Source organism: Brassica napus, chromosome A4 (assembly GCF_020379485.1).
Source record: "Brassica napus cultivar Da-Ae chromosome A4, Da-Ae, whole genome shotgun sequence".
Lineage (NCBI taxonomy): Eukaryota > Viridiplantae > Streptophyta > Magnoliopsida > Brassicales > Brassicaceae > Brassica > Brassica napus.
The window spans coordinates 20,879,844-20,898,096 of NC_063437.1; the positions used below are offsets into that span (position 1 = coordinate 20,879,844).

At 34.9% G+C, this 18,253-nt stretch overlaps 2 protein-coding genes and 1 long non-coding RNA gene across 7 annotated transcripts; 2 read left to right on the plus strand and 1 right to left on the minus strand.

Annotated features, from left to right (window-relative positions):
* Positions 1-36: 36 nt before the first annotated feature.
* On the minus strand, positions 37-3,948 carry LOC125608373. Of its 3 annotated transcripts, none has more exons than XM_048778771.1 (12): positions 3,793-3,948; positions 3,440-3,575; positions 3,242-3,340; positions 2,900-3,003; positions 2,174-2,829; positions 1,969-2,091; positions 1,804-1,892; positions 1,506-1,706; positions 950-1,435; positions 798-881; positions 457-728; positions 37-331 (listed from the first exon to the last, which is right to left on the minus strand). In XM_048778771.1, exons 2-11 carry the CDS (start codon positions 3,563-3,565, stop codon positions 582-584), a joined length of 2,115 nt encoding a protein of 704 aa, XP_048634728.1. In that variant the 5' UTR covers positions 3,566-3,575; positions 3,793-3,948; the 3' UTR covers positions 37-331; positions 457-581. The 3 variants fall into 3 exon arrangements, with proteins under 3 accessions (XP_048634728.1, XP_048634727.1, XP_048634725.1); XM_048778770.1 differs by having other exon boundaries at positions 457-722; positions 3,425-3,575; XM_048778768.1 differs by having other exon boundaries at positions 3,425-3,575.
* A 3,526-nt stretch (positions 3,949-7,474) lies between these two features.
* Positions 7,475-11,817, plus strand: LOC106424026 (protein NLP8-like). 3 transcript variants are annotated; one of them, XM_022707508.2, is made up of 7 exons: positions 8,468-8,585; positions 8,681-9,097; positions 9,344-9,382; positions 9,881-10,459; positions 10,533-10,653; positions 10,745-11,035; positions 11,110-11,817. In XM_022707508.2, exons 2-7 carry the CDS (start codon positions 8,747-8,749, stop codon positions 11,652-11,654), a joined length of 1,926 nt encoding a protein of 641 aa, XP_022563229.2. In that variant the 5' UTR covers positions 8,468-8,585; positions 8,681-8,746; the 3' UTR covers positions 11,655-11,817. The 3 variants fall into 3 exon arrangements, with proteins under 3 accessions (XP_048634729.1, XP_013720216.2, XP_022563229.2); XM_048778772.1 differs by having other exon boundaries at positions 7,475-9,151; XM_013864762.3 differs by having other exon boundaries at positions 7,476-9,097.
* Positions 11,818-13,643: 1,826 nt separating this feature from the next.
* On the plus strand, positions 13,644-14,973 carry LOC125608374. Its single transcript, XR_007339306.1, has 2 exons — positions 13,644-14,514; positions 14,656-14,973. It is a non-coding gene; the product is annotated as an uncharacterized LOC125608374 (long non-coding RNA).
* The last annotated feature ends 3,280 nt before the right edge of the window (positions 14,974-18,253 follow it).

Sequence of the window (18,253 nt, forward strand, 5' to 3'; positions counted from 1 at the left end):
AAGAATAGTATAAACAGGTAAAAACATGAAAGAAAAGATTGAAAAGTTTATGTTTCTGATATAGATTTTTGTTGTTATTTATTACATTGTGATTCTCTATATAGCTGAAAGGAGATATGATTCTTGTTGTGCGACTTTCTAAGAAGTATAAAATTTTCTGATATTCACATTAAGTATAAAGGTTTTGCAATCAAAACTGTTCTTGCAAAATAAGATTTTTATTTGTCTAACCTCTTTGGTTATGAGTCTTAAGACTCTCAGTTTGTCTAATACCAAGTGATTCAATGTCACAAGCTTCTCTCTCAGTCTCTTGCTAGTTCCTTCCTGCTACCTTTTATTGCATAAACAACAAAGATTAAAATTTAGTAATAGCTTCTGTAAGATTGTTTGCAAACATGATCCAAGATTTCATGATGCATGAACATGTTCTCAAGATGAAAATGGAAAATGGGTTACCTCCAAAGCACTAATCTTCAAACAGAAACCCCTTCTTTGAAACTCGCTACCAAAGATGACCTGCTTGTGTAAGCTTCTTCTCCCCTTTGTTTAATCTTTATTATACTATAGTAAGTAGAATCTGACTAGTCACCATTCTGAGTGGCAGAACTATGATGTAAACTTTGTGTTTGCCTCTGGCTTTGAGTCTCTTCCAGCTTCTTGCTCTCCATATGGGTTTGATGCTCGATCTGAACCTGGTTAGTGTGGCTCTTGGTCTTGATTACCTGACTCTAACAAACGCTGAACAGTTAAATAGAATCATCCAGAACCATAAAGTTACTTAGTTAAGCATAACTAACCTTGTACATGTATCTCCTACGAAGTTTAATGGCTGTGCGTATGCATCTCCTCACGCTAAACACAAGAACCTTATCGTTGAAAATCTGCAAAAATATCTTCTGAATCAGTATATACATAGATGCATCTCAACTGATGAAATAAACTTTCTAACCTGTATCATGTCATCAATGGAGCGAGTTTCTTTCATGATCTTATGCCGATTCATAATCAAAATCGCCGCCACACAAAAGACAGGAAGAGCATCATCCCCTTTCCTGATGGAAGAGACTACACAAGGAGCATGTGTTGTTGTTGTTCTATCGTTCCTTGACCAAAGACTTCTTGTCAAACCACAGAAGTGGTATGCGGATGATGATGATGATGAGGATGACTTCATCCCACTCTCCTCAGAGAGTGGACCAGTGGTCTTTGGCAACGGACCACTCTTCGGCAGCAAACCGCTCATGGACAACAAACCGCTGCTCTTTGAAATTGGCCCGCTCTTTGAAGTTGCTGGCTCCCTCTTTATACTATCGTATATAGTTTCTTCACTCACCTCAGATTTGGATTTACTTGGAAGATGAATCACCAGAGGCTCCAAGCAATCATTCTCCAGAGTTTCAGCAACGGATTCGTCATAATCAGCTGCCCACATCATCTGCATCCAAAGTTGCATGATTAGGACAATGTCATTAAGGATACAAAGACTGAAGAGAAGAACTACAAACCTCCCACATTCTGAGAGCTTCATTGAAAGACAACTCTCGCCGGAACAGAACTAAAAGCATACGGAAAGCAAAGTGAAGACTCTCAGCACCAATACGCGTCAAGTGAGAGAATATATCTTTATCTGTGAGTTGCAGTATGTGCCACAGTGATTGCAACTGATCCATCACTCCTGTTGGTCCCTCCATTTGGAAATTCGCCCGCTGCACATATAGTCATATAGCAAAATCATAATCCACAGTTCAAATAAAAGCCAGAAACAAAAAAAAAAACATATGAAGTGTTAAGCATTGGATATACCGTTCTTCTTATGAGCATTTCAAAGCACCAAAAGGCATCAGCGTTATCTTCAAAAAGAACCACGAAAGGAGATACTAAATCACTCATTCCTATCAACAGAGAGTTGCAAGCATAGAGTTAGTATCCTAAACCAATGTAACTTTCTCATGTTTCAATTTAACATACCTTGGCAATAACCAGTTGCAGGATCAACCCAAGCATAAACCGCAAGTATATCAGACATTCTCCCTAGATTGCCTGGATCCTCGTAGAACTCAAGGTGGCCATCCGTCCTTACCACATCAACAACTGAGGAATCGAGAAAGTTAACTATCAAAAGATGCAAGCTGGGACAGAAAAAAAAGGAAGAAAATCTCTGCAAGTTCTCTACCTATGCGATGCAACGTCCAAAGCCATTCAGACACTCCTTCTTCTGTAACATTCCCAACACGAGAGGGAGACTCCTTTACTGATGCCACATCAGATATTCTCAAGCCACCAACAGAATCCGGATGCAACTCTTCTATCTCTGAAGTGGACCTTTGTTGTTCTCTAACTAACTCCCTGTGCAAAGAAGCATCCTTGTCTGGAGTAGAAACCTCTATCTGATCTAAACTATTCCTCCCAAACAAATCTGTAACCGGCAGCGAGGGGAAGTCAAAGTAACCGTCAGGGGAAGGAAAGCCATACGGACTAGAAGCAGATACAAAGGAAGAAGTGTTGTACACTACGCTCTCTGGACTCTCTCTTCCGCTTGCTAAATCAACAGACTCGCTAGAACTCCCCCTTCTGTGTACATTAGATGTATCAGCACCACCATTATTATTACTCCAATCACTGTGATGACTCTCTGCATTAGCATTATCATTATTATCATCTGCACAAGCTTCTTCTGTGTTTTCATCTGTAGTAGCAACCTTTACAGCCTCATCTCTATAAGATTTCCGCATATCCATGACTTTAGACCCCACAACATAGGCGAGTGAACCAGTTCCCACGCTTGAATGCATCGTCTGACATTGCTTGAGCAAGTCATTGTACCGTTTCCTACATGAACATCCAAATAACACTTAATCTCTCACACTCTAAGCGGTGATACAACACTAAGCAGTCTTACCTTCTGGCAGCCCTGAGTTGGTCACGGTGCTCAGAGGTGCTGCTCAGCGAATAACAGCCAAGTAGAAACTCCCAAACCTCAGCTCTAATAGACGGATCGATTCCCTAATAATGAAACATCATCAAACATCAGAGCAGTCAATGTTCAAAAAATCGCTAGGCGGCACGGCGTTTTCCATCTTATTATTGATTATACAGGAGTTTAGACCGATTTTTTGAACGCCTGGACCAATATTTTAAGAAATTGTTCAAGTTAAATCGTTTCGTTTAGGTCTGATTTGCCACCTAAACCGAATTTTTAGAACACTGATCAGTGTATCGAAAGAACAATCAAATGGCATACCCCTAGAATGATTAACTTGAGGGCCTTTTGGAAACCAGAAACTCTTCCTTCACTATCAAAAGACGCTTGCCACTTCTCCGGCTTAAGCATTTTGCCGATCTGTGCACCATTACAAAGCCTCCATGTGATTGTACATACATTGTTAAAAAGAAGATTATGATTAAAAAGAGAATAAGAGCTTACAGTGATAATAACAACCTGAATGTGTGATTGAGAAAGACAAGGCTCGCTCAAATCTCGAACCAAAGATCCAACTTTCTGCAAACTCACCACTCCTGCTTTCCCACAGCTCCATTGCCTGTTCCCCTCTCCACCAGAACACATCACAACTCCTCTGCAATCCCCAAAACCAATCAGATCACATAATCTATCATTCAATACAACTCACTGATCTCTCATTTTCAGGAATCCAGATTTATCGAAATTAACAAACTTTCAAATACGATTGAATTGCCTCTTTCGTTAACAATCTAAAAACTGAGACTTTACATACATTTCATGCTCAGACGAATATGTTTGATGCAGAGAGAGAGATGAGATGAGAGGAGAACCTGAAGGGTCAATGGTCATGGAGGATGATCTTCTCCGATCTCCATTTTTTCATGGGCCACGTAAAGTTTGTTCCTTTTTTTCTCTTCTCGTCTCTCTTAATTTTTTATTTATTTATTTGTTCTTCCTTTTATTTAGGCTTTATTACTAAAATGCGATAAATTAAATAAACAATGATCTAAAGAATAAACCAAAGTGTTGTTATTGCCTTATATAGCCTTTCATGCAATTAGCTTAACATTAATAATGTCCATGTTTACGATGAATCAGATCTTGTGTGTTTAATGTGATTAGATTGTGATTACAATATTAGACGAATATAATATGGTATTTTGGAGTTTTAATTTTAGTACTCTTTTGAGTAAATACGATTTGGGCATTTCGGATCCTTGTTGGGTTTCTATGATCTTTTAAGTATTGGGCCTTCGATAGTTTACATACATTCCATCCGACATGTTTTGTGGGTTTTGTTTAGGAGACTTGATTGGGTCTAAACTCTAATTAAGTGATTAGGTCTAAACTCTAAACAGTTAGACCTAATCACTTAATTAGAGTTTAGACCCAATCAAGTCTCCTAAACAAAACCCACAAAACATGTCGGATGGAATGTATGTAAACTATCGAAGGCCCAATACTTAAAAGATCATAGAAACCCAACAAGGATCCGAAATGCCCAAATCGTATTTACTCAAAAGAGTACTAAAATTAAAACTCCAAAATACCATATTATATTCGAGTTTAACTGTTTAGAGTTTAGACCTAATCACTTAAAACTAATGAAGCTTCAAAGTTACAATAACGTAATGAAGCTTCAAAGTACAATAACGTTATGTTATCAGTAAATAGTAATTTCTAGACAGAGGAAAGGTTGGTTCATCCATCTGATATTTTGATTATAGAAAGCGACCAGCTCACAGCTTTAACGTTACTTGCAAAACACAGTAACATTTGAACTCTTCTTCTTTACGATCTATAAGAACTTTATAGTTTGGTTGGCCAAAACAAAAGAACATTTAATATATTAAGCTACTTGTTGAAATTAAAGTTGTTTAATCTAAAACTTACTTTATGAATGCCTAGTGGATTAAATATGTTAATCACTGATTACGTATTTAGATTCGTGTATTCGAGATGTATCTAGTCATCTAGTGTAGTTCTATAGTTTTTCTTTTGTCATCTTATATTAATAACTTTGCACCAAAAATCTTATATAATAACTTAGAAATAGGCTGCTGGAAATAAAGTTACAGATATTTTAGCATCACGTCATCGTCATATATACTTCTGATATTGAAAAGAACATAAAATATCAAATACAGCAAATAGGGAGACAGGCAAAGTCGTGCAATATATAGCCATAGCTGTATATCGTTGAAGATTCCACGCTTAAAGAATCTTGAAACACAAATTCGCATCTCGAAAGAAGAATCTAACCGGAAAGGTCATGGTTCTCCGCATAATATCAATCTTTCGTCATCTTTACAATATACGGAGAATAATATATGTAAGAGGAGAGGCTGTAAAAGTCATTCTTCACATCAGCATAAGAAGAATAAAATATGCTTAAGACACACATATTAACATGCAATAATGGTTCAAGGCCAAGCAAATCATATAAAGAGGGCTCAATACTTGCACCTTTTGTTGATCACTAAAACCAAATAAGATTAAGAAAATGATAATTTATTCTTAGTTAGGGATTAATAAGTGGGTAACGTGTTCATCAATAGCTTCCACATTTGATTGGGTGTGAGTATATATGACACCTCGATTTGCCATAGCTAAAAAGATTGGTAATAAATTAATATATTCTTTTTTTAACAATAAATTAATTAGATTAATAATCTCTAATCATATTGGCTAAAACATCATAGTATCTTTTTACATTTCTGAAACATATATATATATATATATATATATAAGTAAATAACTAAGCAGTGTTAGCTTGGTGATAAAAAGAAAATTTGGAGCACTGCGTGAATGTAAATCCGCTAGTTATAGATTCGATTTTTTTCTATGAATTAAATTGTTGTTTCCTTGGTCTGGCCAAACGACATGCATCATGTTTTTTTTTTCTAACCTGTACTGTTAAGTTTTATTTAGAAAATCCAGATATCATTGATATCTATTTTTTGGGTCTCGTCTCAAATATCCGGATATCAACACAAAAAAAACACTAACATATGATGATATTATAAAAAAATATATCATCCTTAATCAAAACATTTTGTTGCATACGCAAGCACAAAAACTTAATATTTTTATCATAAAAAGCGACCAATTCACAGCTTTGACTTTACTTACAAAAACACAGTAACATTTGAACTCTTCTCCCTTACGACCTAAGAACTTTTGTGTTTGGTTGATAAAAACAAAAAGAAAATTTAATCAATCCTTTGTGAATGCCTTATGCCTAGTGGATTAAATATACTCATCACTAGAGTTAAGTTACCTATTAGATTCGTGTGTTAATTCGAGAGTTTCTGGTCGTCTAGTGCAGTTCTATAATTTCTTTTGTCATCTTATATAATATATTTTTCTCTTACGTCATATATACATAATTAAAAGATTGGAAATAACCTTTTTTGAACACGGATCGAAAAGAACTTAAATATCAAATATAGCAAATAGGGAGGCAGGCAAAGTCGTCGCGCAAGATATAAACATAGCGGTATATTGTTGAATCCACGCTTAAAGAATCTAACCGGGACGGCCATGATTCTCCGCATAATAAGAAGCTTTCGTCATCTTTATAATATACGGAGAATATAATATGTAAGAGGAGAAATAGTCATTCGGGACGTCAGCATAATAATATAAAAATGCTCAAGAAACATATATTAATATGCAATAATGGTTTAAGGTCAAACAAATCATATAAAGAGGGTTACATGCTGATCTCTTAAAACCAAATTAAGATTAAGAAAATGATAATTTATTCTTAGTTAGGGATTAATAAGTGGGTAATGTGTTCATCAATAGCTTTCCACATTAGATTGGATGTGAATATATGTGACACATTTGTCATTGCTAAAAAGATTGGTAATAAATTAATATATTCATCTCTAATCATAAGGGCTAATACGTCATAGCTTTTGACATTTTAATAGTTTTTTCGTCTTTATAAGATATAGTAGTGAAATACATTTGAAATGCGAATATTTTGTGATAGTTTTTACATTTTAGATGTGATTGTTTTTATAAGTTGTTGCTGCAATTTTGTGATTCCATATTTGTTATATATATTTATTAATCAATAGTAAAATTTGTTTTGTGAAACATACAGTAACACTAATATAACTAAACGGTATTAGCTTAGTAGTAAAAACAAAATTTGGAGTAATGCGTAAATCCGTCGATTTTGATTTGGTTTCTGCGTAAACTAAATTACTGTCTATATGGTTTCACCCAAAATTAAAATACTTATTTGTATTAATTTTTTTAGAGATTACTTGAGTCTCGTCCCAAATATCAACCAGAAAATACACTTAACATATGATATGATACTTAACCTTTTGGATTTGAACGTTGTTAAAAAAAAAAACTTTCGGATTTGAATATAACTGAATCAGCTAAACCAAACTGAACCAAAAAAATTGATTTTTGGTTCATTTTTTTTTATCTTAAATTTCGTTTACTTTGGAAGTTTTTGAAAATATTTAAGTATTTTAAGTTCGGTTTTTGGTTAGTTTGTTTCCCAAAAAAATGAATTATCTTAAACAACCAAATCAAATTAACCAAACTAACTAACGAAGGTATCAGAATTAATTGGAAACCGAGAATATTATAACCGAAAAAAACCCGAAACCGCATTGATACCCTCTCAATGATTCCTATAAAAACATCATCATCCTTTAATCAAAAACTGCATACGCAAGCACAAAAGCTCAGAGAGAGAAAAACCGATTAGATTCCGTGTCTGAGTAGACTTTCTCTCCTTCCTTGCAAAGCTTACGACTTTAAAGATTAATAGAATCTGCCTCATTTCACTCTGCTCACGTAGCTTCTTCCCAAGAGAACTCAAGTGTGTACGCCTCTTTATCTTCTATAGAATCAAACCGAACTTTCTACTTTTAGCATAAAGCTCAACTTTTTAAACTTTACTCTGTTTTCTCTCTGGGAACACCATTCGTGTAGTTGTCGTCTCTGTTTTTGTATTGTCTTAAGGTCTGTCTGTAACTCTGAACTTTACTCCCTTCTTTGTCTTTGCTCTGTTTTTTATCGCCGCATGTAGTTGTCGTCTCTGTTTTTGAATTGTCTATGTTCTGTCTCAAACTCTCAACTTTGGTCTCTTTACTATTAAAGTTTTGAACTTTTACAATTCTGTGAGACTGGACTTCTTGTTTTAACTCTTTTGTCTTTATTTTCCTGCGGTGAGTTTTGTCTTCTTCGAAGTCAATTAGTTAATTTGATTTTGTGTCGTCTTCTTTGTTGTAGGATACTGGTGGAGGTTTCAACTTTCAAGCATCTCTTTTTGTAATCAAAGATCCTGTCTGTTTGAATCAAAATCAATACTTGTTAATCATCAACGAGATGGAACAACACCCTTTTGCTTCCAGAGAAAATGGGTTTGGCTATCAAGAGCATATGGATGGTTTAACCATTGGTTCTGGTGTTTGGAGTTTCATCTCTGATGACATGCTCAACTCCTCTCCCACCTCTGAGCTTATGAATTTCAATTCTTTCCCCACATGGTGCAATGTCCCTTTTGACACTGACATGTTGTTCTCCCAGTATGGTCAAGAAATGAGTTCTCGGAGTCATCATCACTCATTCGATATCGATGAGCTAAGTGGTAAACGACGCAGTGTACTGAACTGTACTATCCCCAGGTCTTTGAGCCACTCGTTAGACGAGAAGATGCTAAAGGCACTAAGCTTGTTTATGCAGTTCTCAGGTTCAGGAGACGGCGTTTTAGCACAAGTCTGGACTCCTGTCAAGACAGGAGACCAGAACATGCTCAGCACATGTGGTCGAGCCTATCTGCTTGACCCGAGGCTCTCTCAGTACCGTGAGGTCTCAAGGAAATTCACTTTTGCTTCCAAACCAAATCAATCTTCTTATCCGGGTCTCCCTGGGAGAGTCTTCATCTCTGGAGTGCGCGAGTGGACACCAAACGTGATGTACTACAAGAAGGATGAGTATCTGCGTGTGAAGCACGCAATAGATAATGAAGTCCGTGGCTCCATTGCCATACCTATCCTTGAAGCAACGGGGACATCTTGTTGTGCTGTCATGGAGCTTGTCACATTCGATGAGAAGCTCAGTTTTGATGTGGAGATGGACTCTGTTTGCCGTGCTCTCCAGGTGGATTCTCTTTCTCTCTATCTCTCCTCCTCGCTTTTAATTCTATTGGCTTATGCAAACTTGATTTAGGGTCTGAGAATCTTTGTTGGCTTAAGAACAGCCTGAGTCCCCTCTGCCAAAGCTTCCCAAGGGCAGCCTGAAGACAGTTTGTTGTGGTTGAAAGGTTACACAATGCAGTTACTGATTCCTTGTTTTGTACTAAATATGTCGAAAACTTATCGTATACTTTCTTTTTCTTTTCTTCAGGCTGTAGACTTAAGGACATCAGTGGTCCCTCGTCCTCAGGTAACATCTGAACCAAACAAAAGCTTAGCTGTGTATAGGTCTGCAGGGGTTTGGTTAATTCGGTTTTCGGTTAGTTCGGTTCAACATAACTCTTACCATATTGATCCTAAATAACGTTCGATTTTTGAAAATCCTACCAAATTTTTGATTTCGGTTATATTTTGGTATGATTTTATTAATTTTGGAAGATAAGTTCGGTTAATTTCTGCTAGTTCAGTTTAAATTTGGTTAGTTCGGTTTGGATTTTTTTGTATTGTTTGGTTATAATTTTTTTCTGAAAAAAAGCCGAAGTAACCGATTGCCAAACCGAACCGAAAATCAAACTTTTTTGAAATAAATCTACTGAATCGAACCGAACTCCTAACCAAACTAACCGGAATTTTTGGTTCGATGTTGGTTAGGCGGATTTGTTTCGGTTCAAAATCTCAGCCCTAGCTATGTACAACCCACTATTTCTCGTTGTTCTATGCCTCAGTCTAATGGTATTCTGCTTTACAGTACCTTTCAAGTAATCAAAGAGACGCCTTAGCTGAAATACAAGATGTTCTGCGAGCACTATGTCATGCACACAAGTTGCCTCTAGCTCTAACCTGGATCCCAAACTCAGGTGTTCTTTGCGTTGAGGAGACAGCTTGTTATGTGAATGATATGGAGATGGAAGGCTTTGTCCACGCATGTGTGGATCATCCTCTAAGAGAAAAGGAAGGTATCGTTGGCAAAGCTTTTGTATCCAACCAACCGTCCTTTTCTTCTGATGTGAAGGCGTATGACATCAGTGAATACCCTCTTGTCCATCACGCTAGAAAGTATGGTCTCAATGCTGCTGTTGCTATAAAACTGAGGAGCACTTACACTGGTGAAGATGATTACATACTTGAACTTTTCTTGCCTTTAAGTTTGAAAGGAAGCTTGGAACAGCAACTTTTATTAGACAGCCTTGAAGGTACTTTGCAGAGAGTTTGTCGAACTCTGAGAACTGTTTCAGATGTTGTGGGGGAAACTAACTCTACCACAAGCATATTTTCTGATAAGTCATCTGATAAAGATAGTACAGGCTCTCAAGGCACTTGTGAGCAGGTATGTTGATGTGTGCAATTTATTTATTCTGTAGATGTGACTAGATTGAAATTGATTTTTTTTTTGTTCATAGGATATGAGCAAAGCTAGAACAGCAGAGAGGACGAAAGGCGCCACAGAGAGGAATGTGAGCTTAAGAGTTCTCCAACAACATTTCTCTGGGAGTCTTAAGGATGCTGCAAGAAGCATTGGTGGTGAGATTTTCAAATAATCTCATGCATGGATGAGTTTTTCATTACCAAATAGAACTTTCTAACGGTCTTGACTTTGGATCTAATCTTGCAGTTTGTCCCACTACACTGAAACGGATATGCAGACAACATGGGATCATGAGGTGGCCATCTCGTAAGATCAACAAAGTGAATAGATCGCTAAGGAAAATACAGACTGTGCTTGACTCTGTCCATGGTATTGAAGGAGGACTGAGGTTTGACTCAGCAACGGGAGAGTTTGTTGCAGTTTGCTCTTCCAATGGTAACAATGCACATGTTATGGCTGAGGATGCCTCATGTGAGCTCTTGAAACCTGAATCAGTCAACAATACAATTAAGTTAGAGGATGATATCATCACAAACGGTAAGAATCATCTCTATAACCATAAACCTTAGGTGGATAAGACTACAATCTTAAGCCATTTTCTGTTTGTGCAGGATCATTCATGGAGGTTAATGCTAGTGATCAGCCATGTGCTTTGAAGGCTGAACAGTCTGGCTTCAATGGCAGCTCTCAGGAAATTGCAAGTGGCAATATTATTGAGCCTAACCGGTCCATGTCAGATTCATCACATGGCTCAGGAGCAGTTATGCTTAGAAGCTCATCTCCTTCTATGGACGATAGGAACCAAAGGAGAGCACACAAAAGCAATAGCAGCGAGAGTGGATCAGCAACGCTCACTGTAAAGGCCACTTACAGAGAAGACACAACACGTTTCAAGTTCGATCCATCTGTTGGGTGTCTGCAGCTCTACAAAGAAGTTGGGAAACGCTTTAGACTGCAAGAAGGGTTGTTTCAGCTCAAGTATTTTGACGATGAAGAGGAATGGGTGATGCTGGTTACAGATTCTGATCTCCAAGAGTGTTTGGAGATGTTAGTTGGTATGAAAAAACAGACGGTGAAGTTTCTTGTTCGTGATTTGCCAGCTGCTCGTATAGGTAGTTCTGCTGGTAGCAGTGGTTACCTAGGAGCAGGTTTATAACACCTACTGCTCAGTTATGTCTTCTCCTGTGAAAGAATGTTGTTGTTTTTTTGTCAACGAAAGAATGTTGTTTAGTTCTCGGTACATTAATTTGCTTGTAGAAAAAGGCATGAGTGGGAAATGTAATTTTGGTATTAGTGTGGATCATGATATTGATATTGTATATGATATTCCATCGGTTCCAAAAACATACCTGTTTTTGAAAAAAATTGTTTCAAAAAAGAAATATAAAACACTAAAATTTCAAGAAAATTAATTGAATTGGTAATTCTTATTGGTTTAAAATTATGAAAATAAACCATCACAAAATTATGCATTTAATATCCTTTATATATTAATTGATAAAAACTGCAACATTTGAAGTAGTAATAAGTTTGTCCCTTTAAACATGTATTATATTTTTTTACTAAACTAACAATCAAATTATTAGTAGTGAAAATATTCTCTATTTTTTGTTTAAATAAAAGTTACGAAATTACCTAATACGATTAACATATACATTAATGATTTTGAATAATAAAGATTTGATAACAATTATTGTATCCTTCCTCTTTTTGTTTAACTTTATATTATTAAAAAAATAAGAAAATTGCCACAAATACCACATTCGTAGTATCATTTTTCATGTTTACACTAAACACTTGTATCCTCACTTTTAAGGAAGGGTACAAATATTTTTACACCTAGGGTTAACTAATCTAGACTTGGGGTTTAGAGTTGAAGGATCGGGTAGAATTTTTGGAATATGAAATTTAAGATTCTAATAAATATATAAATGAATTTAAAAAAAGTATTTTAAAAATAGTTTCAAACTTAGTTTTTGATTTTCAAAAAGAAATTTTGAAAAACAAGGTTCGAAAAAAATTATAAAAAGTTTGAATTTGAAAAGGTATAATTCGAAAACATAAAAAAATATTTTTTTATTTATTATTATTTTATTTCTTTAAATAATAATTATTATATATATATATAGAAAACAAAGGTATATGAGTTTTTTTGCTACTTAATAAAGAAAGTATTTTTGAAAATATTCATTTAGTGGTGGTAAAGATGAATAATGGTATCATTAAATTCCCCCCAAAAAATGAACAATCACATTAATCATATAATAAATAATTTAGATTTTTTATATGTTGTATTTAGATTTATTTTTTTAAATGACTATAAATTACTAAAACTGTTAAAAGTCTCACACTAAAATTCTTTTGATCAATGGTTTAACTCTTTTTTTGTTATAACAACATACAAATGATCATAAAATCATATGCAAATGAAGTCTCATTTAATAGATATTCAGATTAAAAATGTATGTATATATTTCAATATCGTTTAAAATAAACTATACACCATATACAAATACATAAATATGTGGCACTGAAAAAGTATTGAGTCCTTAATATTTTGAATTTGAAATCTGCATTGAATTTTTAAAAACGATTATAAATTTCTAAAACTATTAAATATTTCACAATGAAAATTTTGTGTTCAATGTTTAAATTTTTTGTTATAGTAAATATACAAATGTTAATAAAGTAGGAAGCAGATTAATGAATATTCATATTAAAATATATTATATATCTATGTTAATATCATTTAAATTTAAATTATATGTCATATAAATAAATAAAATAACTGCTTTAATTTATTTACCAAAATATTATTATAAATAAACAAGAGATATTATTTTGATTTATGTACTCACTCGAATTTGACTATATACATATTAGTTATTCTCTTCTCAATTATTTAATATATTTATTATTTCATAATACTTAAAAACACAAAATAAATAATAATATGCAAAAAGAATTGTATACATTTTGAGCAAAACACGAATCTTAATCTAGTGTTTTATTAGAGAGAGAGAGAGAGAGAGAGAGAGAGAGAGAGAGAGAGAGAGAGAGAGAGAGAGAGAGAGAGAGAGAGAGAGAGAGAGAGAGAGAGAGAGAGAGAGAGAGAGAGAGAGAGAGAGAGAGAGAGAGAGAGAGAGAGAGAGAGAGAGAGAGAGTAATAACTTTGTATATATCAGAGAATAAAATTTAGATGTTTCTTTTCCAAATTAGTATGTAATCACCTTTTTAGTCTCTTTTCAAGAACTTAACAAAAAGCAAAAGGAGAAAACCCTCTGCAAGGGAAATAGAAGGTGTCACTTGTCCGTTTGATGTGCCATAGTGTTAAGAATGAATTTAAGGATCTGAGCAAGAGATTGTTGATTGCGGTATATATATAGCTGAAGAGGGAATGTAGAGAGATGAGATGTGTTTCATCAGAATGATTTATGGTTTCTTGTAGAGGCATATATTTGTGAGATGAGGGATGTGAAGAGTTACAGGACCTCATGATTTGATGGTTTATTGAAGAGCATTGAAACTCCATCAGAAGCATTACGCCGGAGGAGTTAGAGAGACAAACAAATTCAGCTATGAGATAATTCAAGGTGATTAAGTGATATTAGATAATATTAGAATTAGGGGTGGGCCAAAAAACCCAGAAACTTTTGGAAATGGGTTGGCTTTTTTGATGGGTCCGGATGGTTCAAGGTCCATCAGCTTAATATACGCGATAACGTGGCTAAATATTAGACTTAGAATCTTTCAGGTGATGTGGCATCTACATAAAACCAGAGATTTACTTTCTTTTATATAGTTAAATGATTGGATGAGAATAATTCAGGTGATGTGACACCCCTAAAATCAGATATTTGAAGATAGATAGCATAGTACAAGTAGATTAACACATACCTTAACCCAAAAGTAAAACAGAGAATTGAGAGAAGAAATATAAACAGAGAAATTAGCCATGGATACGAAGTCACTTTCTTTCTTCGCCGTATTTTTCATACTCTTTTTGGTCATATTTGGTAATTAACTATCTCCATATATTTTCACATATATTTGCTACGAAAAATTGTGTTTAGTATAAATAAAATGATCCAGAAAGTATTTCGCTAGTTGATTTCTATTTTCTCGTGTATTTATCTAATATAATATATACTGAGCAGAGGTGCCGGAGATAGAAGCTCAGCTGTGCGTGAGAGAATACGTTGGTGAAATTCCCTTAAGCAACTGTTCCGTTCTGGAAATTCAGCTTTGTCATACAAAATGCCGTGAAAACAACGGAGCTAAAGCTGGGATTTGCTATGTGGCAGGAGAGGGAGAAGACGAACAGCGTACCGAAAGCTTTAAGTGCTTATGCAACTTCTGCAGCGAGTACTTCTGTCAGATCTAGGTGGTATTTGAATAATCCTGCATGTGTCATGGTTTGTATGATAATAAAAATGAAAGTCGTCCAATTAATAATAAATATGTGAAAAAGAGCCGGAATCAACATTATATGGTTGGTATCGTGTTATTTAACTTCTTCACAACTTTGCATAAGCCATGAGAACCCGATGCAAAGAAAATATCTACTTGTGTTTAAAATCTTTAATTTAGCATCTAGGTGTAGATATCTGACTGCGATTGACTACTCGATCTACTTGTTACATTTTAGATGTTCAATACACATGTATTTATCTCTTATTTTTGTCAATATGTTATTTGAGAATCAAATAAATTAATATTTTTAGTAAATCAAGTTAATTATATAATTTGGATCTGATTTATGAAATGTTTTTGAATCATATTTTATATGAAGCTATTTTCTTATTATGTATGTTGGTTAAAAATCATTGTATATTAAAGAAATCTACACATTAATAAAAATTGTTTTTATTTATTATTTTAAAGATTTAGAATTTAAAATAATTTTAATTTTTCTAAATAAAATTTGCATATATGTAATTTTATTTATGATTATTTTCACTTTTTGTTACATCATTTATTTGTGCCCCATACAAATATTTAGTCTCGATCTGTCCCGGTGAGAATAGTATTAGAATTAGGGGTGGGCCACAAAAACAAGAAACCTCTGAAAATGGGTTGACAATTTTGGTGGATTTGGATGGTTCAAGATTCATCAGCTTAACATCCGTAATGACGTGGCTAAATAATTGGATGAGAATCTTTCAGGTGATGTGGCACCTCTATAAAACCATAGATTTATTTTCTTTTATATAGCTAAATGATTGGATGATAATAATTCAGGTGATGTGACACCCTTAAAAACCAGAGATTTAAAGATAAATAGCATGGTACACGTTGTGATTAACACACACCTTAACTCAAAAGTAAATAGAGAGTTGAGAGGAGAAAATAAACAGAAAAGTTGGCCATGGCTATGAAGTCACTTTCTTTCTTCGCAGTACTTATCATACTCTTCTTGGTCATCTTTGGTAATTAATTAACTCCATATGCATTTACATATATTTGTTAAGAGAAATTGTGTTTCATATAATTAAAATGATCCAGAAAGTATTTCTCATGTTGATTTATATTTTCTCATGTGTTTATCTAATACAATATATAATGAGCAGAAGTTCCAGAGATAGAAGCGGAGCCGTGCTTGAAACAATACGTCGGTGGATTTACCTCGGATTCCTGTTTCGGTCAGGAAATTCAGGTTTGTTATTGGAAATGTCGTTTAAAAAACAAAGCTAAAGGTGGAATTTGCTATTCGGGAGAGGGCGTCAATAACTATAAGTGTTTATGCGACTTCTGCAGCGACAATCCTGCATGTGTAGGTGGTCCAAGCCATTATGATTAATACTGCATGTGTCATGCTTTGTATGATAATAAGAAATGAAAATCGCCCAAGTAACAATGAATATGTTAACAAAAGAGCAGGAAGTACCTTAAGTCATGGTTTGATCACATTATATGGTTGGTATCGTCAATCGTGTTATATGCGAATATAATAATTATTTAACTTCTTCACAACTTTGCATAAGTCACAAGAACCCGATGAAAAGAAAATATCTACTTGTGTTTAAAATCTTTAATTCAGCATCCAGGTGTAGATATCTGACTGTGATTGACTACTCGATTAATTTACTGTCAATCGACGATCATAAACAAAACACAAGTAGAGAGACTCACTCACCCAATTAATTAAAAGTATTCCATAGATAATGATGAAAATTCTGGTTTTGTAAACGCATTAGACCATCAATAAGATTGTTAAAATTTTGTCTAGATGGAGTTTAACCATTGGTTATCAAGAACATATGGATGGTTTAACCTTTGGTTATGGTGTTTGGAGTTTCATTTCTGATGACATGCTTAACTCCTCTTCCCCCTTCGACTCTTTCCCCACGTGGTGTGACAGCCCTTCTTCGACTGATACCTTGGTCGCCCAATATGGTCTATCAACCTCTCCCCCTACGCCCTTTGGAGTTACTATCACTTCATCTCATGCAGCTGCGCCGAGGGAGTCTACTTGGTCAAGCTCTTACTATGGTCAAGAAATGAGCTCTTGGAGTCCTCATCACTCATTAGATATCAATGAGCTAAGTGGTAAACGACGCAGTGTACTGACCTGTACTATCCCCAGGTCTTTGAGCCACTCATTAGACGAGAAGATGATAAAGGCATTAAGCTTGTTTATGCTGTTCTCAGGTTCAGGAGAGGGTGCTCTAGCTCAAGTTTGGACTCCTATCAAGACAGGAGACCAGTACATGCTCAGCACATGTGACCAAGCCTATCTGCTTGACCCGAGGCTCTCTCAGTACCGTGAGGTCTCAAGGAAATTCACCTTTGCTTCCAAACCAAATCAATGTTCTTATCCGGGTTTCCCTGGGAGAGTCTTTACCTCTGGAGTACGTGAATGGACATCAAACTTGATGTATTACAAGAAGGATGAGTATCTGCGTGTGAAGCACGCAATAGACAACGAAGTCCGTGGCTCCATTGCTATACCTATCCTTGAAGCATCTGATACATCTAAGACCGGCTCTGTAAGTACTCCTCAGTTTTATAGCGACCGCAGCATTCAAACCGTACTTTCTAGCGTGATGAACAGGTTTATAACAGTTGATACCAGCACAACAAGATGTACCTATTTTTCACCAGTGTAAGTCAGTACTCATCTCCAGTGTAATCATCTTCGCCAGTGTAAGTTCAGTTTTATACCTATTCTTGTTCGTGATTTGCCTGCGCGTATAGGTAGTTCTGCTGGTAGCAACGGTTACCTAGGAACAGGTTTATAACTTCTACCGCTCAGTTATGTTTTCCTGTGTGAAAGAATGTTGTTTATTTCTCCATATGTCTGTTTGCTTGTAAAAAAAGGCGCGAGGGAGAAAGGCAATTTTGGCATATTGGAGTCAGGAAACTGTGTATGATAAGCGTTTTATATAAACTGAGAATCACCTTTCCAGTCAATGTTACTTGTGTATTTCCGATTCCTCAAAATTTTAGAATACATCTGCAACATTTCCATATCCGAAATAACAGAAACCACCGGATCAATGAACCGAACGGATAACCGAATATATAAAAATATTGATTATACATACATAAAATAAAAGTAAAACATAACTAAATATATATTTAAAATTAAATAATTTATTAAAAGTATCAAAAATATTTGAAAAAAAATCTAAGTTATAAAGTATTAAACTATCCGAAAGTATCTGGATATTTTTATTTAAAAAAATCCAAAACATCTGAGATTTTTATAAGAATCATCCTATTTAACCCGAATTATCTTAACCATCCGAAATA